The sequence below is a fragment of the Gigantopelta aegis genome, chromosome 4 (assembly GCF_016097555.1).
Source record: "Gigantopelta aegis isolate Gae_Host chromosome 4, Gae_host_genome, whole genome shotgun sequence".
Taxonomy (NCBI): domain Eukaryota; kingdom Metazoa; phylum Mollusca; class Gastropoda; order Neomphalida; family Peltospiridae; genus Gigantopelta; species Gigantopelta aegis.
The window spans coordinates 101690777-101713998 of NC_054702.1; the positions used below are offsets into that span (position 1 = coordinate 101690777).

Below are 23222 nucleotides of genomic sequence, written 5' to 3' on the forward strand. Positions count from 1 at the left end.
TATGCAATTTTGTCTTACTGAAAGCTTTTACGCACTCCAAAGCAATAAACTTGGGGAAGGTTTTGCCCCACGGCTGATCTCATTAAAGCAGCAGTATTGTAAAGTGAAATAGGAAACGCCATTTCTCATGGTCAATGGTAGTAGAGTACATGTGGTTTTGTTACAAATCATATTGGAGTAATGTTAAAGTGAAGATGAAATGAACATGCTGTGACATATGTTAAAAGTTGTCATGTATGCATGCGCTTGGTGTGAGAGAATGATATTTAATAATTAGAAACTTATAAAGTCGTTCCTGGGACGGGACGTAGCCCAGTGGTAAAGTGCTCGGTCTGGGATTGATCCCCGTCATACGATCATCATACGTATGTGGTGAAATAAAATAGGTTATTGTCTTATGTATTAGGACCTGATATTTATTGACAGTTTATTGTAGCTTTGAAACATTATTATCTATTAAGTTTTGGTGTGCTTATCTCATTGTAACGTACTATAGCTATACATCTGTACCAACAGTTCAGTGTATCAAAACCATATACAATATTAATCCGTAAACTTAATGTGGAGACTTCGGAAAGTGTTAATTACGACACGTGACTTCATTTCCTGTAGTACTACGTATCGAAGCAACACATATTTGTTTTTCAATTGTTAAATGTTATAATGACATTATGCATATAGAGTTACACTCCAAGTATCCATTTTGGTAAATACATTAACATGTATGTGATTTATAACTTAGAACAGATCACAGTGGTAAACCAAGTGTCCGTAACTTGTCATAAAGCACACGTAACAACCAAATACATATTTAAGATTATCAATGTTTTGTATGCATTTATTTAACATCTGTATGGACGCGTACATTCCAAAGACATTTAACTGTAAAATGCTTTCACCTGCACGAATGCATATATATATTACACAACTGTCCTGAGTTATTTATGCCAGTAATTCATGCCACGGTGAAGTCGATTTGTATGTTGTATCTGGTAAGAAGATGACAGGTAAATGTAATTACATCACAATTTTGTTCAAATATTCCTCAGACAACTTTGAATACGATTGTGATTTAATGTGTAGTCAGCAGGTTACGTCTTTTCTTCAGAAAATGTCTAAGTGACTGGCATCTGGTAACTTGTCTTTTTATCTCTGATATAATCCACTGGTTTAAACTGGAGATCACTTTCTAGTCATCATCGCAACAAATTCTGAAAGAAAAATATTTCAGATTAAGAACATGGTTAGGTTGTTGATTACCAACTACTACTGAATCTTCAATTTCTTTCTTTATTTCTTTCTTTCTTTCTTTTGTTCTTTCTCTTTTGTTTTCTTTCTATATTTGGTTACCCCTGATATTTTCATTGCTTTTCTTGTTGTTATTTCTTTTGATATACCAGGATATGTTATAACACTGGCAATCATACGTTCGAGTATCTAAAATCTAAACACGACAATCATATTTAAAAAAAAGACACTTCAGACGTCCCCTGTCTGTAGTAGTAGCGGCATTAGCGGTACTTGTTCAAACATGACCGTACCACGTATGGGCAGGGATAGTTACCTGCCACAAAATACCTCCCAAAAATCCTTTTAATCAAGATTTATCCTTTTAATTTCATTTTAGTTCAATTTATTTCGAGCCTATATCCGATTACTGTTCAAGAACACACGTTAGCTATTTGCGCTAGCTGTCCAGGACAGTGGGTAAGTTATCAGTTAGAGAGAAATCGATGCCTTACATCTCCCCAGTAAGCCATTAAAACTCGCTCTGACTGAGAGCCGGTACCTGGATGAGAACCCAGCTCCACTATCCCCAAGACCGATGGCTTACCGACTACACCACCGAGATCAGTGTCCCTTTACGTCGCTTATATACTGCTGTGCCCCGATTTGTTTTTACCCCCCATCCCACCCCGTCTTAGATACAGCCCAGATATAAAACTCTCTTATAAAAGCTACTTTTGTAGAATACTATGTATTGGGAATGTCACGATACACCGATCCATCGATGCATCACGATACTACTGCTGACGATACAATACACGATGCCCTTGCTTGTGTATCGATTCCTATTTTGACCATGTATCGATTCCTATATTAATTCTGTATTGATTTACTTGCACTAAATTGTACTGGTATGCACTTATTGACATGTCAATATGTCTATTATGTGGTATTTCTACATTAAAAAAATATGTTTCATCGGTGTTTTTATTTTATCGGTTTTATAACTTATTTTAAAATCACTTCACCTAAGCTTCAACCTATTGTTTTACAGTGAAAACACTGCGAATCAGGTATCGTGGTACGTATCGTAACGTGAGGTCGGTGTATCGTGACAACCCTAGTTCTATAAACAAATCGTGTATGTCCCATACACTCACCTTCGTAGTCGATCTCGCCGTTGCCGTCGTTGTCGGCCTCTCTGACCATCTCCTCGACCTCCTCGTCGGTAAGTTTCTCGCCCAGGTTGCTCATGACGAAGCGGAGCTCTGCGGCGCTGATGGATCCGCTTCCGTCCTTGTCGAACACCTTGAAGGCTTTACGCATCTCCTCCTCCGTGTCCATGCAGTCCGCCATCTTCCGCGACACCATCGTGAGGAACTCGTTAAACTCGATACTACCATTACCTGCGAGACAACATTTTTTACATTGTAAAGTGATGGGATGTACGGGGCGGCAGAGCACGTTGAAAGAAGAAACAGGACAGAATAGGGCAGAGCAAAACGAAACAGAACAGAAGAACAGAACAGAACAGAGCAGAGCAGAGCAGAACCGATCAGAGCAGAATGGGACAGAACAGAACAGAACAGAGTAGACTGGAAAAGATCAGAACCAAACGGAACAGACCAAAGCAGCATGGAACAGAACAGAGCTGAAAGAATTGCAAGTAAAAATGGAATATTAATAAAACTGAACAGGGTAAAGCAAAACATTGCATCTAATAGAGATTCATTCTACACCAAAATATTTATTTCATTACATTTGTTAATATATTTACTTAACTCTTTCTTGTACAGTTAGCGACATACTTCTTCAGATGTGATTGCGATTTTATACTTTTGTTATTACAGAGTACAGAATTATGGAAATGGTAACACATTTACGCTCGAAAATATTCATCTTAGTAAAACAATATCTTCATCAAAGAAAGAAGAGGCTTCAATAGGTGCTTCTCTTAAGTAGACTAATACATTATTAATATAATTTACTGCATTCGTTTAAATAAAACGTTTAGTCTAAAGGCTGTTTTTACAAGTGAAAACAGTTCTCACTTACAAATACAATATTGAAAAGAATACAGTCAACATTACATGTAACATTTTAAGGTCATACTAGTATGTGGTTTCCCATAATCTACTTCGTTTTCATTTAAGTTTTAATAGTTTAAACTTAAACACTTCTTAGAGGACTTGTTCTTATCAGCGTTGTCTTAAGAAATACGTGTATCGTATTTTGTAAGTTATATACAGTGTAAAATATTTTCAAGTTGAGCCTTAAAAATAACTTTAGTTTTGAAAGTAGTTTTATACCAAATAGCATCTGCCTGGGTCAAAGTTCGTAGTGATCCAAACATTTAATAGAACAGTTAATGCAGCCAGTCCTACCGTTGGTGATAAAATCTAATTTGAGTGGTTGTCAAATAAGGTGCTTTTTTCTGGGCAATAAACCCTGCATGCAATTTTATTTCATGCACTATCACTGTGTTAATGTCTTAATGTGCTTGAAACATTCATGGGACACCTAATTATAACATATTATTACACTTTTGTACAAAACATATTATATCGAAAAGAAACCAAGTTAATTCTTTTGGTGAGACATTATGGTAAACACGATTATGGTTCATAATTTGCTTGCTTTTATAGATATAGTACTTTGAAGATACACGTGTTAACTTTGTCGTATATCGGATTTTATTTGGCAGAATGCAACCTGAAGAATAATATGCAATATATTCCGTTATCTCAGCCAGAGGCAGTTCAGGAGCGTAAGCGATTGCGGTCGCTAGACTGTTTTTTGCGGCTAACCTGAGATATGATATGATAGAAGACGATTGTACCAGTCAAATTGTTCGCGAGCGCTCGGCCTCCTGAACACGCAACTCGGCGTTATGTGTGACAACAACAACAACATTCAGTACACACCGTCGACGTCCACCTCGTTGATCATGTCGCGTAGTTCCGCCTGTGTCGGCGTCTGACCCAGTGACCTCATTACGGTGCCCAGCTCAGTGGTGCTGATGGCGCCGCTTCCGTCCTTGTCAAACAAACTGAATGCTTCCTTGATGTCTTGGTGAAAAACAAAACAGTAGTTTACGTAATTAGCTATGTTAAAGGCACGTATTCATCTAAAAGACTGTATTGTATTTATGGTTGAGCTCAGTGGTAAAACGCTAGCCTGCTGCGCTCTCAGTCTAGGATCGATCCCCGTCGGTGGGCCCATTAGGCTATTTCTCGTGCACCACGATTGGTATATCAAAGGTTGTGGTATGTGATATCCTGTCTGTGGGATGGTGCATATAAAATACCCCTTGCTACTAATGGAAACATGTAGTGGGTTTCCTCTCTAAAGCTATATGTCGGAATTAACATATGTTTGACATTCAGTAGCTGATGATTAATAAATCATTGTGCTCTAGTGGTGTCGTTAAATAATACAAACTTTAACTATAATTTTGGTTGGAGCTTACAGTTTCTTGCTTACCATATTTGTGTTCTTGGTTGTCTAGATAAACTGTTCCAAAGTATGCGCCAAGTCACCTCAAAAACTGCATAATCTTTTATATTTGGGACTTAATCCTACTGGACATTAAACATTCAATAGCACCACAAGTGCCCCCTCTTCCACCCACCCAAACAATTTCCCATGACAGGCGTGCGCTACCCCAGCTGACTCTGAATGTGCTTATAAAACTTTTAGAGTCCAGACTCAATCGCTAATGACGTCACATGCATACATGCATATGTCGTTGCCATGACATTCACGTCTCAGACTCTATTAGAAAGAAAGAAAGAAAAAAATGTTTTATTTAACGACGCACTCAACACATTTTATTTACGGTTATATGGCGTCAGACATATGGTTAAGGACCACACAGATTTTGAGAGGAAACCCGCTGTCGCCACTACATGGCCTACTCTTCCGATTAGCAGCAAGGGATCTTTTATTTGCGCTTCCCATAGGCAGGATAGCACAAACCATGGCCTTTGTTGAACCAGTTATGGATCACTGGTCGGTGCAAGTGGTTTACACCTACCCATTGAGCCTTGCGGAGCATTCACTCAGGGTTTGGAGTCGGTATCTGGATTAAAACTCTCATGCCTCGACTGGGATCCGAACCCAGTTCCTATCAGCCTGTAGACCGATGGCCTGCCACGACGCCACCGAGGCCGGTCAGACTCTATTAGAGTCTCGGGTCAAGACCTTAAACGTTTTATAAGCACCAGACCATTTTGTCTAGTCTCTATATAGTACGTAGCTCTTGAAAGACAATGTCTTGAGGGTAACCCAGAAACTTGAACATGGAGCAAGGGCGGACCCAAAAATATTTTACGGAGGGAACCAATGGTAAAAGCGCACAGACCAGCTCCCTGAAAAACAAGAGAGTGTGCGTGTATGTAGACATAGTGACCAGTTAGTAAGAGATGAGAGAGAGAGAGAGAGAGAGAGAGAGAGAGAGAGAGAGAGAGAGAGAGAGAGAGAGAGAGAGAGAGAGAGAGAGAGAGAGAGAGAGAGATTTCCAAACTAAACTAGTTGTTAAATAAATTGTTAACACGGGGTCACTTCAATGTTTAAGGGGAACAGGTCCAATGAGATCGATCGACCATACGACCCATCGTACCTCAGATGAGCGTGCTACCCTTGAGTAACACCCCAAACCCCTAGCCTATTGTGAAGTTTGACTAATATATATTAGAACATGGCACTTACCATTTATTTGATCTTCAGTCAGTTGGTCTACCTGCAGGAGAAAAATCAACATTTCACAGTTGTGAAATTTGTTATACTGATTAAAAATATAATATTCATGCATATTTAATTTTTTAAAATAAGAATTAAAGATAATTTATTGAACTGAAAAGTATGTTGCATTTCTTCAATAAAAGGCATTAAATCGATATTGGCTTAAATAAATGCACTTTGCATTCCATTCTACAGATTTTGTGGGTTCATAGTTTTTGAAGAAACAAAAATATATTACCTAATTATAAAGCGGTGAAGACGAAATAACAGCAATCCTGATTTTTTTTTTTTTTAAAGAACAGTACAATTTAAACTTGATGATTGATTACAATTTTCTTCTAACTTTAGAGAATAATTTTAGTTGTTTGATTGCATCAAATCGCACAATGCAAATCAGTAGATATTGGCCTCTATAGTTTTAATTCACTAGACCATTGGGATTTGAAATGTGCGCCAACATCACAGAAAAGTCAATCAAATATTTTTTTTATATAATACTGTGAAATCTTTTGTTTTCGTGGGCTTACAGTTTCGTAAGAAACACATTTCGTTGGGTACTTAAATTCGTGGATCAAAAATTTGTATTATAATATGCATTGATGCTTTATATTTTAGATGTTTTCTTACATTCGTTGACTGCACTAGTCGACGTTTTACACGAATATCAGACGTCCACGAACAAAAATGATGTTATAGTATGTTGGAACATTCCAGGCTTTTTTCTTTCACGAATGTTTGATAAAATCATTAGAAAATAAAACAAAAATGTATTACCACATGTATGTGTAATTGAACTTTTAACGTACCATTTTATGAGAACTGTGTTCTTCTTTAGATCCAAATAAAATAGTATCTTCCAACGTTTGCCATGGGACAAAAAAGTGTTCTCAGTGATTTTTCACATAACTGTTCTTCTGACGACCGTCTGTGTACTACATACTGGTATTTAACATGGCTGATCACCTGGTTAAAGCGGGTATTTGCCGACTGTTGTTTCATGCAGATCGCGTGTTCACAGTAAATAAATGGTGTATGTGTGGTGTTAGAACAGCCTCAAATGGTCACTATTTTGTTTATCTTCGTTCGTATTTCAAACTCGACTGAGTTAAAATCGTGATTTAAATGTCAAATGTCCCACGCATCTGGAAAGTGACGTCCATTTAACAAACGTCATGTGGGTTGTCGTGTATACTATTGTGAAACCTATACTAAAATACCTACACTCGTCCTAAGGATGTTAATAACTTCTCTGTACATTTAACTAACGTCATGTGGGTTGTCGTGTATACTATTGTGAAACCTATACTAAAATACCTACACTCGTCCTAAGGATGTTAATAACTTCTCTGTACATTTAACTAACGTCATGTGGGTTGTCGTGTATACTATTGTGAAACCTATACTAAAATACCTACACTCGTCCTAAGGATGTTAATAACTTCTCTGTACATTTAACTAACGTCATGTGGGTTGTCGTGTATACTATTGTGAAACCTATACTAAAATACCTACACTCGTCCTAAGGATGTTAATAACTTCTCTGTACATTTAACTAACGTCATGTGGGTTGTCGTGTATACTATTGTGAAACCTATACTAAAATACCTACACTCGTCCTAAGGATGTTAATAACTTCTCTGTACATTTAACTAACGTCATGTGGGTTGTCGTGTATACTATTGTGAAACCTATACTAAAATACCTACACTCGTCCTAAGGATGTTAATAACTTCTCTGTACATTTAACTAACGTCATGTGGGTTGTCGTGTATACTATTGTGAAACCTATACTAAAATACCTACACTCGTCCTAAGGATGTTAATAACTTCTCTGTACATTTAACTAACGTCATGTGGGTTGTCGTGTATACTATTGTGAAACCTATACTAAAATACCTACACTCGTCCTAAGGATGTTAATAACTTCTCTGTACATTTAACTAACGTCATGTGGGTTGTCGTGTATACTATTGTGAAACCTATACTAAAATACCTACACTCGTCCTAAGGATGTTAATAACTTCTCTGTACATTTAACTAACGTCATGTGGGTTGTCGTGTATACTATTGTGAAACCTATACTAAAATACCTACACTCGTCCTAAGGATGTTAATAACTTCTCTGTACATTTAACTAACGTCATGTGGGTTGTCGTGTATACTATTGTGAAACCTATACTAAAATACCTACACTCGTCCTAAGGATGTTAATAACTTCTCTGTACATTTAACTAACGTCATGTGGGTTGTCGTGTATACTATTGTGAAACCTATACTAAAATACCTACACTCGTCCTAAGGATGTTAATAACTTCTCTGTACATTTAACTAACGTCATGTGGGTTGTCGTGTATACTATTGTGAAACCTATACTAAAATACCTACACTCGTCCTAAGGATGTTAATAACTTCTCTGTACATTTAACTAACGTCATGTGGGTTGTCGTGTATACTATTGTGAAACCTATACTAAAATACCTACACTCGTCCTAAGGATGTTAATAACTTCTCTGTACATTTAACTAACGTCATGTGGGTTGTCGTGTATACTATTGTGAAACCTATACTAAAATACCTACACTCGTCCTAAGGATGTTAATAACTTCTCTGTACATTTAACTAACGTCATGTGGGTTGTCGTGTATACTATTGTGAAACCTATACTAAAATACCTACACTCGTCCTAAGGATGTTAATAACTTCTCTGTACATTTAACTAACGTCATGTGGGTTGTCGTGTATACTATTGTGAAACCTATACTAAAATACCTACACTCGTCCTAAGGATGTTAATAACTTCTCTGTACATTTAACTAACGTCATGTGGGTTGTCGTGTATACTATTGTGAAACCTATACTAAAATACCTACACTCGTCCTAAGGATGTTAATAACTTCTCTGTACATTTAACTAACGTCATGTGGGTTGTCGTGTATACTATTGTGAAACCTATACTAAAATACCTACACTCGTCCTAAGGATGTTAATAACTTCTCTGTACATTTAACTAACGTCATGTGGGTTGTCGTGTATACTATTGTGAAACCTATACTAAAATACCTACACTCGTCCTAAGGATGTTAATAACTTCTCTGTACATTTAACTAACGTCATGTGGGTTGTCGTGTATACTATTGTGAAACCTATACTAAAATACCTACACTCGTCCTAAGGATGTTAATAACTTCTCTGTACATTTAACTAACGTCATGTGGGTTGTCGTGTATACTATTGTGAAACCTATACTAAAATACCTACACTCGTCCTAAGGATGTTAATAACTTCTCTGTACATTTAACTAACGTCATGTGGGTTGTCGTGTATACTATTGTGAAACCTATACTAAAATACCTACACTCGTCCTAAGGATGTTAATAACTTCTCTGTACATTTAACTAACGTCATGTGGGTTGTCGTGTATACTATTGTGAAACCTATACTAAAATACCTACACTCGTCCTAAGGATGTTAATAACTTCTCTGTACATTTAACTAACGTCATGTGGGTTGTCGTGTATACTATTGTGAAACCTATACTAAAATACCTACACTCGTCCTAAGGATGTTAATAACTTCTCTGTACATTTAACTAACGTCATGTGGGTTGTCGTGTATACTATTGTGAAACCTATACTAAAATACCTACACTCGTCCTAAGGATGTTAATAACTTCTCTGTACATTTAACTAACGTCATGTGGGTTGTCGTGTATACTATTGTGAAACCTATACTAAAATACCTACACTCGTCCTAAGGATGTTAATAACTTCTCTGTACATTTAACTAACGTCATGTGGGTTGTCGTGTATACTATTGTGAAACCTATACTAAAATACCTACACTCGTCCTAAGGATGTTAATAACTTCTCTGTACATTTAACTAACGTCATGTGGGTTGTCGTGTATACTATTGTGAAACCTATACTAAAATACCTACACTCGTCCTAAGGATGTTAATAACTTCTCTGTACATTTAACTAACGTCATGTGGGTTGTCGTGTATACTATTGTGAAACCTATACTAAAATACCTACACTCGTCCTAAGGATGTTAATAACTTCTCTGTACATTTAACTAACGTCATGTGGGTTGTCGTGTATACTATTGTGAAACCTATACTAAAATACCTACACTCGTCCTAAGGATGTTAATAACTTCTCTGTACATTTAACTAACGTCATGTGGGTTGTCGTGTATACTATTGTGAAACCTATACTAAAATACCTACACTCGTCCTAAGGATGTTAATAACTTCTCTGTACATTTAACTAACGTCATGTGGGTTGTCGTGTATACTATTGTGAAACCTATACTAAAATACCTACACTCGTCCTAAGGATGTTAATAACTTCTCTGTACATTTAACTAACGTCATGTGGGTTGTCGTGTATACTATTGTGAAACCTATACTAAAATACCTACACTCGTCCTAAGGATGTTAATAACTTCTCTGTACATTTAACTAACGTCATGTGGGTTGTCGTGTATACTATTGTGAAACCTATACTAAAATACCTACACTCGTCCTAAGGATGTTAATAACTTCTCTGTACATTTAACTAACGTCATGTGGGTTGTCGTGTATACTATTGTGAAACCTATACTAAAATACCTACACTCGTCCTAAGGATGTTAATAACTTCTCTGTACATTTAACTAACGTCATGTGGGTTGTCGTGTATACTATTGTGAAACCTATACTAAAATACCTACACTCGTCCTAAGGATGTTAATAACTTCTCTGTACATTTAACTAACGTCATGTGGGTTGTCGTGTATACTATTGTGAAACCTATACTAAAATACCTACACTCGTCCTAAGGATGTTAATAACTTCTCTGTACATTTAACTAACGTCATGTGGGTTGTCGTGTATACTATTGTGAAACCTATACTAAAATACCTACACTCGTCCTAAGGATGTTAATAACTTCTCTGTACATTTAACTAACGTCATGTGGGTTGTCGTGTATACTATTGTGAAACCTATACTAAAATACCTACACTCGTCCTAAGGATGTTAATAACTTCTCTGTACATTTAACTAACGTCATGTGGGTTGTCGTGTATACTATTGTGAAACCTATACTAAAATACCTACACTCGTCCTAAGGATGTTAATAACTTCTCTGTACATTTAACTAACGTCATGTGGGTTGTCGTGTATACTATTGTGAAACCTATACTAAAATACCTACACTCGTCCTAAGGATGTTAATAACTTCTCTGTACATTTAACTAACGTCATGTGGGTTGTCGTGTATACTATTGTGAAACCTATACTAAAATACCTACACTCGTCCTAAGGATGTTAATAACTTCTCTGTACATTTAACTAACGTCATGTGGGTTGTCGTGTATACTATTGTGAAACCTATACTAAAATACCTACACTCGTCCTAAGGATGTTAATAACTTCTCTGTACATTTAACTAACGTCATGTGGGTTGTCGTGTATACTATTGTGAAACCTATACTAAAATACCTACACTCGTCCTAAGGATGTTAATAACTTCTCTGTACATTTAACTAACGCCATGTGGGTTGTCGTGTATACTATTGTGAAACCTATACTAAAATACCTACACTCGTCCTAAGGATGTTAATAACTTCTCTGTACATTTAACTAACGTCATGTGGGTTGTCGTGTATACTATTGTGAAACCTATACTAAAATACCTACACTCGTCCTAAGGATGTTAATAACTTCTCTGTACATTTAACTAACGTCATGTGGGTTGTCGTGTATACTATTGTGAAACCTATACTAAAATACCTACACTCGTCCTAAGGATGTTAATAACTTCTCTGTACATTTAACTAACGTCATGTGGGTTGTCGTGTATACTATTGTGAAACCTATACTAAAATACCTACACTCGTCCTAAGGATGTTAATAACTTCTCTGTACATTTAACTAACGTCATGTGGGTTGTCGTGTATACTATTGTGAAACCTATACTAAAATACCTACACTCGTCCTAAGGATGTTAATAACTTCTCTGTACATTTAACTAACGTCATGTGGGTTGTCGTGTATACTATTGTGAAACCTATACTAAAATACCTACACTCGTCCTAAGGATGTTAATAACTTCTCTGTACATTTAACTAACGTCATGTGGGTTGTCGTGTATACTATTGTGAAACCTATACTAAAATACCTACACTCGTCCTAAGGATGTTAATAACTTCTCTGTACATTTAACTAACGTCATGTGGGTTGTCGTGTATACTATTGTGAAACCTATACTAAAATACCTACACTCGTCCTAAGGATGTTAATAACTTCTCTGTACATTTAACTAACGTCATGTGGGTTGTCGTGTATACTATTGTGAAACCTATACTAAAATACCTACACTCGTCCTAAGGATGTTAATAACTTCTCTGTACATTTAACTAACGTCATGTGGGTTGTCGTGTATACTATTGTGAAACCTATACTAAAATACCTACACTCGTCCTAAGGATGTTAATAACTTCTCTGTACATTTAACTAACGTCATGTGGGTTGTCGTGTATACTATTGTGAAACCTATACTAAAATACCTACACTCGTCCTAAGGATGTTAATAACTTCTCTGTACATTTAACTAACGTCATGTGGGTTGTCGTGTATACTATTGTGAAACCTATACTAAAATACCTACACTCGTCCTAAGGATGTTAATAACTTCTCTGTACATTTAACTAACGTCATGTGGGTTGTCGTGTATACTATTGTGAAACCTATACTAAAATACCTACACTCGTCCTAAGGATGTTAATAACTTCTCTGTACATTTAACTAACGTCATGTGGGTTGTCGTGTATACTATTGTGAAACCTATACTAAAATACCTACACTCGTCCTAAGGATGTTAATAACTTCTCTGTACATTTAACTAACGTCATGTGGGTTGTCGTGTATACTATTGTGAAACCTATACTAAAATACCTACACTCGTCCTAAGGATGTTAATAACTTCTCTGTACATTTAACTAACGTCATGTGGGTTGTCGTGTATACTATTGTGAAACCTATACTAAAATACCTACACTCGTCCTAAGGATGTTAATAACTTCTCTGTACATTTAACTAACGCCATGTGGGTTGTCGTGTATACTATTGTGAAACCTATACTAAAATACCTACACTCGTCCTAAGGATGTTAATAACTTCTCTGTACATTTAGGGGCGGGACGTAGCACAGTGGTAAAGCGCACGCCTGATGCGCGGTCGGTCTCGGATCGATTCCCGTCATTGCGCTTATAAATTTTTGTCTATTTCTCGTTCCAGCCAGTGAACCACAACTGGTATATCACATGGTATGTGATAACCTCTCTTTGGGATGGTGCATATAAAAGATCCCTTGCTGCTAATAGAAAAGTGTAGCGGGTTTCCTCTGTAAGACTATACGTCAAAAGTACCAAATGTTTAACATCCAATAGCCGATTATTAATAATCAATGTGCTCTAGTAGTGTTGGTAAACAAAGCAAACTGAAACTTTACTTTATCTGTAAATTTAGTCATTCATTAAGTAGACTAGATGTACTATCTATATGATACTATTCGAGCTTATATTTCGTATATTATTTATATCTCCACTGAAATCATTAGGCTACCATTTGTTACGAGCTGTAGCGAATGGCCAATACAAAGTATTTCACGAGGGAAATAACTTGATATGAAATGGTAGCGAGTTTAATATCTTATTTATTATCCAACAACCAGGCTTTACATAAAGTGGCACAATTAAGTTAGTAGGTCAACAAGGAAGACATATTTAAATATTCAAATATGATTACCGGTTTAGCGTGTAACGTCATGCAATGCCACATAACACTTCCTAGTGGAGTGTTTCACTTTTTATCTGATCCACAAAGCTAAGTTTAGTCTGGTTAAAAATAGATTGATAAAATTAGAATTTTGATTGTTGTTTTTTTTGTTTTTTTATGATCTATGATACTAGCATATCCTGTTTAAATGAACTGTGGGGCATTGATTAATAAATTCCAACTCAGAAAGATTTTTCAATGTGTTTTCGGGAAACAATAAGCACACGGTATCGAGGATTTGTTGTAAATGGCCATTCAGTGACGTATGCATGTGCATGAATTTTGTAATCAAAATGTTTGAAACTGAAATACACCTTATTAAAAGAACATCTCTCTGGTGCATAGCCCGAGTACTCTGACTGTAAGAGAGCTAGACGGACATTTGGACAGTTATACAGTCAGAGTACTCGGCTATCTGGTGCAGTGAGCTCGAGCGTGCAAACGTATCTAGATATGTGTGTTTGTGTCAGTGACTGTACGCGCGAATGTTTGCGTACCTGTTTGTGAATAAGTGTGTCTGAGAGCGAGAGCGAGAGAGAGAGAGAGAGAGAGAGAGAGAGAGAGAGAGAGAGAGAGAGAGAGAGAGAGAGAGGGGGGGGGAGTGAAGCAGAGAGAGCAGAAGGAAAGAACCAAATAGAGAACAAGGAAAAGAGAAATAAAAGTTGCAAGACAAGCAACATTAAATTACTTTGAATATGACAATACAACTGACAATTTTATACAACGCTTTGATTATGTCAATTAACTGGGCAGACAGAAATAAACTAAAGTTGTTCAAGTTAAAGTTATGTTCGTGTCTATATTGACGTTCCCTGTCACGGGCATATGTCGGCTGTCTGTTCAGAGCAGAGGGTAATTAGTTGACATAAGAAAAGAATTTCACTTCCACCCCATAGATTAATCTTTTTCCCACTCGTCTTACAGTCAGAATAGTATAATATACCAGTAGACAAACACCATGTGGTATCATGTACCGTTAGTCAACGTCATAAGCCCATACCCATATAATGAGGTATAGTCACATTCTAGGTCGGTTAACATTTTCAACGTAAGTTCTACTATCCATTTATTGTCCAAGCACGCTGTCCTGGACATACAGATCAGCTATCTGGACAGTAAGGGATTTGTTAGTTGTTTAACAGACAGAAGTCGGTGCTGTGGCCTTGCATCTTCCCATTGAGACCTTAAACCTCACTCTTAGTGGGAGCCTGTACTGCGATGCGAACCCATTGCCCATCAGCTGTAAGGGCGGTGACTTAAACACTACAATACAGAGGCGGGCCGTGTTATATTTACCGTGTGACTGTTTTGAAAATGGAAAATTTCCCGAATGTATTTGATTGGTCAAGTGAATGCGCAATGCGACAAACGTTACCTATTCTACTTATCTATAACTGGAGCACTCGTGTCAATGTTTTGAATTCCGAACGCCAATACCTGGGAGGTAAATACTTACGCATGCGTACAACTCGAGTCGCTTGCTCACAGTCTTAAGATATACCGCGTGCAGTTTATTTATAAAGTAATAATTATGTCATTGTCAAACTACGCAAAAACTGGATTGTGAATAAGATGGGCGACAATAAATTATTTACACTTTAACATGCCCTGTTCTGTGAAGAGTTTTATTTTATTTAAATCTAGTATCTAACGCACAAAATTAAAATATGGAAGAAGAAAGGAAATGTGTGGGGGTTTTTTAAAACTTAATTTAGTTTTAAGCTTAAAATCAGTACGGCAGATATATTTGTTATTTTCTTTAAATTGTCCTTATGCATACTACAATAATCAAGTATGAAACGAAAATAGCTTAGATTGTTAAACACGGTTTTCTCTCTCTGTGTTAACCACCTAAAATATTGCTTTTAAAGTTTAAGTTGTATAAAACTAATATCTACAGAACATTTATATATGTTAACTTAAACCTGTTTAAAACGACCATTGAAAGGACCAGCCAAAGGGATGTTTTAGAAGACACACGAGGGGTTGGAAACGTATTTGAAGTGTCCTATATGGACAGGTGGCTGTCGTATGAAATTGTCTTCATTATGTCATTCTGGTGATATTTCTTTTTAGCCATGGTCAATTTATTTCGTGTGTAGGTTCAAGCATAATGTCCGGCGTGACGCCTTGGCTAGATGAACTGCTCGACTGGAGCCAATCTCACAAAACATCGTAAGTTTACGTCTGCGACTAGCACTCGTACGTTTACATGTGGTTGGCATCTATTTCACGCAGACAATTACGTCATTACCTGCACTGTTAATAGTAATACGACCTGTGGTTTAGTCGTAGAGTTACGTTTGTACGAGCAACATTAGGCTTACGACGTTTCGTGGAATTGGGCCCACTTGTGTATTAGTATTAGTATTCATGTTTATATCCAAACTTAAAATACGTTATCTTCAATGCTCATCTCAGCATTACGAGAACTCTGCCGCCACATAAGATACTCTTTTAAGCAAGCAATTGTTTTGTTTAATGCCCAGAATCGGGATACAACATTGAGCTACTATCGATTTACTCGTAACACAGAACTAAACAGTTTGGCATGGAGAAACTATGAAGGGTCTTGTAAGAGACTGATTACATGGTTTGCTAACCATGGAGTTTATATCCTGTGTGGCCGAGCAGGTCTTAAGGCGAACGTCGACTCGGAGGTGTCCTGTTTAACCGGTTTTCGACCCTCCAGTCTAGCCGAGCGTTCTGAAAACCGGCTAGTCCTGTTAGTGATTTACATGGACGTCAAGTAGTGTTTGAATAAACCGCATTGTGCTGGGTCTGCGCAGAAAGTAGTTCATCAAATATTGTCTCTTCATGATTAGCATAACCCAGGGCGGGAAACGGGATCCCGCTCTTACATGTCACATGGCCTACTTCATAGAAAATACATTTAATCATGTGACCGAAAGTAACGTCGCAGGCGCGGATCCAAAGGAACAATTCGGGTGGGGGGGGGGGGGGGGGGGGGGGGGGGGAGGGGCACTTCCTTAAACATCGAAGTGCCATGAAAATGTAGTGTTTAACGAATGAATGTAATGAAATTCTTTCTCTTATTCTTGGGTGTATAGGACAGATCCATCCCATGAAACAAAGCTATGAAAGATAGTTCTATGTGGTTGCGCTTAACACATGGGAATGCCCACTTCCTTGGGTATTCTTTTTCTATCTCACATGACCGCATATGATGGAGTCTTATATTCTTCTTTAATGTGGCAAACATTATAGTGGTCGATTTGATGTTTTGGGGGGAAGAGTGTCGTAAATATAAAGTAAATATGATATTCCACGTGCATAGGGATGCTTTCGGTTTTACGAGCAAAGGAAATAAAATATATCGATTGTACTTTGAGCTCAATATAGGACGACGTAATTACAGTACACATGTACGTATACGCCCATATAATACAATTTTTGACGTGGACGATATAAAACATATAGAGGATTCGTCACGAGTATTTTTTTTTAATATGGAAAATATCAACCGAGTCTACGTTAATCGATATTTGTCGAGGCTCTGCCGAGACAAATACCGATTAACTAGACAAGGTTGACATTATACATATTAAAAAAAACACGAGTAGCGAATTCTATTTATCCTATAACACTTCTAAATAACATTTTAATATAATGTTTGGTTAGTACTATAGTCGTCGCCATCTGTAATATGACATCATTACGATCAGCACAAATTAGTTTGACGTCACGCATTTTGAATAAATCTTTGATAAACGTTACGCTCAGGTACACAGGTCTTGTTGGCTTGTAAGCAAATGACCCATCCACAGCAACACATTACCTAGAGACCTTGCAAATTTGCATACCATTATTAACCGGGTTAATACTCTAAATTACCACATGGGTTTATGACAGATATGGGTAAGTTATAGGATAAAGTCTGCTACACCAATAGACTAACTGTTTATTGAACGTCTTCATAATATTCAGGGGAAGGGCGGGTATAATGGGTGCACGGTTCCCTATGTTTGTTTACCTTAATATTCAGTTTAACATGCATGGTTCAATGTTCTTTTGAGCATCTACAATTAAAATAATTAACTTGAAAGTATACCCTTAACCGCATCCCATCTAGAATTGTATATTATCAGTATTAGTCTCTACTAGGAGTTGTATTTAACCTCCCACCCTACCAGTGGTGAGGGACAGCATGTTTAAATTAATGACCATTGTGTACACTGTATACGACTTTCCAAATATACTGACGTTAGGCCTAATTGTAACAGCAAAACTGGATATTCGTTCAAGTTTCCGACCAATATCGTTAAAAACTAAACTAATTTGAAACGCGCTTAAACTCCTAGAGAACATAACATTTTATCTTGGGAGTAATTATTTGTTGCTTTGAACTTGTGGAGGCGTAAATATCTATAAGCTCAGTGGAGTTATTTCCCTTTAATACAATCACGTTCTGAAGAACCTTTTCGATTAAAACAATTTTGTTATCGAACTTAGTAAATACATATTTTTGTTCTTTGTATAATTTTGTTTCAAGTTGACAATTTTAATAATTAAATACATTTTGTTCTTTAAATTTGTGTCATGCATTGTGCAGTCTCTTTATTAAAGTTGCCTTTTTACGTCACGGTTACGTCTAGATTCTCGTTTTTGGTGATTTCTTAACCACATTTATGTTAGCCCCTAATATAAATGCATATCAGAAATTATGTATGAACGACTGATGTAATGTTTGTTTACATTCTGTTTGTGTATATATACATCGTGTGAATCCTTCAAACTATTCATTCATTGCAAAAATATAGTGCACATCATCTTGTATGGTCAATGTTTTGTTATGTAGTATGCAGTTGGGATTAAAATCGTAAATCAAAATTGGCATTTTAGCTCAACAATTATAGAGTGTATTGTTTCATAAAGTGTACTAATCAGCGGCGGATCTGGTATTTTGAGAAGGTGGGGTAAGTTTAATAAGTTTGGTTGTCAAACTGTTGCAGCTGTTATAACATTAACAAAACTGGCAAAGATAGAATACCAAACACACTTGAGAATGTTATGTTGTACGGTGTGCATCCAGCAACGAAGGGCCATATGTTGGCGCTGGGTAAGGGTAGACTCAATTATTTTTAATTGGCAGCTAAAGAGGGGTTTAAAACCCCTAACCCCATTGGATCCGCCGCTGCAAATTATATAACAATATATTGAAACGCGTGGAAATGTATATAGACATTTTAATAGAAATTATAATTACTGTCACTACCGAACACACGAAGAGCCTTTATAATTAGCAAATATAAAACTTGCGCGTTTATTCGGTACATTGTCATACGAATAATAGATTCCTACACCAATATACTGACTAAATGTGTATCAAGGTAATACAGACAACGAAGGATGGTTTAAATGCAGCGATGATTTTCTGAAAAGATGTGCATGATAACACAACTGTAAACGTTTGGTCTTTCCACAATGGCATTAACCTGGCTCCTGGAGGAATTTGTTCGATGTGAGTATAAAACACGACGAGTTGTCCTCATAAGTTAATATAACTAAACTGTGCACCGTCCATATTTTTACGTGCTCACCATCATTCTCACAAATTCTGAAATGTAAAAAGCAGTGATGTTGTTAATAGAAATTAATATTAAGACATGTCCATTATTAAATATGTTGGTCTCTTGCAATCGTTATATTAATTGTGTGTGTACCTATCTAAATGTTTGACAATGCTGTGTATACCTCCCTCCGATATTTTGATCAATCGTTATATTAATTGTGTGTGTACCTATCAACATGTTTGACAATGCTGTGTATACCTCCCTCCGATATTTTGATCAATCGTTATATTAATTGTGTGTGTACCTATCTACATGTCTGACAATGCTGTGTATACCTCCCTCCGATATTTTGATCAATCGTTATATTAATTGTGTGTGTACCTATCAACATGTTTGACAATGCTGTGTATACCTGAAACAACTAGGGACTGGGGGGGGGGGGGGAAGGATGCAGTCAAACCATAACCTGAATACGGTAATATAGAACACTGAACAGCTAAACAAAAGGGCACTTTCTCCCATATGTTTCTAACAATCACCTGCCCCTCCCCCCCTCTCCACCCCAATATCCCCTTCTAGATATGGCCTGCTGTGTAACAAACCTCTATAGTTAATTTGTCCATCTCCATCTCTGTCCGCCTCACTAATCATTTCATCTACTTCCTCTTCTGTCAGTTTCTCGCCCAGGTTTGTCATCACGTGACGTAGTTCCGCGGCGCTGATGTAACCATTTTGATCTTTGTCAAACACCTGGAATGCATCCAGAAGTTCCTCCTCGGAGTCCTGGTTTTTTTTCGTTTTTGCCATCATTGTCAAGAATTCAGGGAAATCAATAACTCCATTTTCTGTAAACAGAACACAATTATATAATTACTATGTATTGTCTTTGAACAATGATGGTGATGATGATGATTCAAACATCGATTAAAACATTTTGTTAAGTGGATGTAGATAGTTTAGCTTAGTTGTAGACACGGACACGCCAAAACACTGAAACGTGTAAATATCTTGGCAAGTACATATATAGATAGTTTGTTATATTTACTGGCCTCAGCTGTTTCGCTCAACAATCAAAATCTTCCCACATACGCTCTCACGCGCGCGTGAGCGCACACACACAAACACACACACACACACACACACACAGAGAGAGAGAGAGAGAGAGAGAGAGAGAGAGAGAGAGAGAGAGAGAGAGAGAGAGAGAGAGAGAGAGAGAGAGAGAGAGAGAGAGAGAGAGAGAGAGAATCACACACATACACATACAAGCAAACACCTCTTAAGCACACCTCCCGAAAACATATACCTTAGACAATTCCAAACCCCAAAACTACCTCCTCACTTGAATAATATCATCCATCCATAATTAAAATCCTCTCGTTAAGACAATCCTGAATGTTAGATACTGATTATGCTCGTGGAATCTGCGTTTATACAGCTATTGGTCGAATAGTCCATATACGTTGTTTGATTTTTATCAATTAATAGATTATTCAAATAAATGCATATCAATGCTACTGATGGAAAGAAATAAGGGAACATATAAATAGTAACAGCAAATACTGACTACTACCAGATCACTTATCTACAGTATCAGAAAGTTAACTGTTACTAATGCCAAACTAAGACTATCAAATGCCAGCAGAAAGTTGGCCAATCTTTTGCTGTCACGACTTCTACGACTGTCAAATTGCTAGTCTGAGCGCTCTTACGACTTGATTCTCGTCGTATATCCCATTAGCTGTTAATCTGAGCGCACCCGTCGTAAGTTGGGGAAATTGGGAACAACGCAAATGTCGAGTTGGCCAACTGTCTGCTTGCAGTTGACAGCCTGATACTAGCATTACATTCAGTTCCAAATTACATGTTTGTATTTTATACATATCTACTCTAGTAGTGAATTAAATTGTGTCTCAAGTACCACGTGTTCCCTTATTTCTTCCCACCAGTACATTAATCAAAGTATTCTCCACACTAACGGTTGGAATCCACTTCTGCCACCATCTGAAGAAGTTCTGTGTCGGTGACGGTTCCGCCCAGCGATCTGATCACGGTTCCCAACTCTCGAGTCGTGATTTTGCCGTCGCCATCTTTGTCAAACAGGCTGAAGGCCTCTTTAAACTCTGAAAGTATTTAGATATATTTCAGGAAGCGTCTACCTATTCGAAAATTTAATGACTTAGCAAAACACGTGCTTCATTTGAACTGACTCCCGCTCCAAAATAATAGCACATGTTAACAGTTCTTTGCAGAATATTGAATTGTTTTTGCTTCTTTTTGTTGTTATTTAAATATTTACTTATTTCTTTATATATATATATATATATATATATATATATATATATATATATATATATATATATAACTTTTAATTGTAATAAAAATGTATTTATGCATGTCAAGGAAATGATGCACCTACACATTTCTGTCTCTTGTCGTCATAGTATCTTGTGGTGAATGGGTCACAGTAACCTGTTATCTCTAGATATCTCGAAATAGACAATTTATATTTAACTGCACCGGCAAAGGTACCTAAAACACACAGAGGACCTACAAAAGTGTTGCTTTTCAGAAGATATATTTTTATCCATATAAAAACTAACGTCCCTATGTTATGTGTAGAAGTGGTATACAGTGTATATAAAATGTTCAATATAAAAAGATAATTGTTATACCAGGTGTTAAAAAAAACAAAAAAAAAAAAAAACCAGGCGTTCCATCTAGCAAGTTTGACACAAAACTGTGAGCCAGTCAGCTAGTATCAGCTTTTTCGATCTCTCTATGTGTGTGTATGTCTCTCCCCCTCCCTCCCTCTCTCTCTCTCTCTCTCACTCTCTCTCTCTCTCTCTCTCCTCTCTCTCTCTCTCCTCTGTCTCTCACCTACTCCCCGACCCCCCCCCCCCCCTCTCTCTCTCTCTCTCTCTCTCTCTCTCTCCCTCTCTCTCTCTCTCTCTCTCTCTCTCTCTCTCTCTCTCTCTCTCTCTCTCTCTCTCTCTCTCTCTCTCTCTCGTTGACTGTCTGCTTTTGATAACATCAATTAGGGGTGTTAAAGAAATACATTACTTCAGATTTATATATTTCGTGGGTACATGTGTACGTTTTAGAATACTCCAAAGATAAATAAATAGCCTATTACTACATGTATGTATTCTCGGGAAATATGACTGTAGCTTACTCACCGGATATTTGTTCCTCGGTGAACTGACTCTGAAATTGAAATAGTACACACTTTACTCTGTATCATGTACAAAAGTTTTATCATCAGTATTCTAAGGACTGTTAAGAACTGTTCTGTTCATGTCATTAAAGCAGATGTTATTAATCATATTATTAAGCAACCAATCCAGCATGAGGAAAGACAGAGAGAAAACAAAAAAGAAAAATTAATTTAAAATTAAAATAAGCCCAATAAGATACATTTTTGAATTACCCTTAGTAATATTTAAACAATTACTATTAAAATATCAAACGTTTTGTTGTGATTAATACACCAATTTATGATAATTAGTATAAAACACAAGCGTGCCTATATAAACAAAAATCATTTACCCGAGTTTTCGAGGTATGTACATTTTTTTTTTTTTTCGCTTAAAAATCATTTTGAGCTACTACAAATACCAGAAGGACCCGAAATATACCGGACTTGCTATAATTGATAATTTAAGCAAACACCTAAAGCAATGTTTAATCTTACAGTTAAAAGAGTCGTAATAACCGAAAATATTTTCTATACTGCCTATAATAACTTGGGTCAGTAGTTGTAATATTAGTGCTTTAGGTAATGTTCTAATACTTACCATTGTATATTAATCTGAGATACGTTGAAGCTAAGATCCGTGCGATCGTTTCATCGGTGACACACTATTTTCAAAATATCATTTAATCTAATCTGGTTTAAA

General features: G+C 36.8%; 1 protein-coding gene across 1 annotated transcript; it reads right to left on the reverse strand.

Annotated features, from left to right (window-relative positions):
- Nucleotides 1-842: 842 nt before the first annotated feature.
- LOC121370114 (calmodulin-like) lies at nucleotides 843-23222 on the reverse strand. Its single transcript, XM_041495217.1, has 9 exons — nucleotides 23121-23222; nucleotides 22503-22530; nucleotides 21303-21446; nucleotides 19929-20171; nucleotides 19354-19370; nucleotides 5938-5968; nucleotides 4152-4295; nucleotides 2388-2633; nucleotides 843-1211 (listed from the first exon to the last, which is right to left on the reverse strand). The coding sequence occupies exons 1-9, from the start codon at nucleotides 23121-23123 to the stop codon at nucleotides 1183-1185; spliced, it is 885 nt and encodes a 294-aa protein (XP_041351151.1). The 5' UTR covers nucleotides 23124-23222; the 3' UTR covers nucleotides 843-1182.

What these genes read in the sequence shown, in the direction of transcription:
- LOC121370114 (XM_041495217.1), bottom strand. An exon ending in GGCAGAAGTGGATTCCAACC is followed by an intron (nt 20,172 to 21,302) that starts GTTAGTGTGGAG and finishes TTCTGTTTACAG; the next exon opens with AAAATGGAGTTATTGATTTC. An exon ending in CAACGAGGTGGACGTCGACG is followed by an intron (nt 2,634 to 4,151) that starts GTGTGTACTGAA and finishes GTTGTCTCGCAG; the next exon opens with GTAATGGTAGTATCGAGTTT.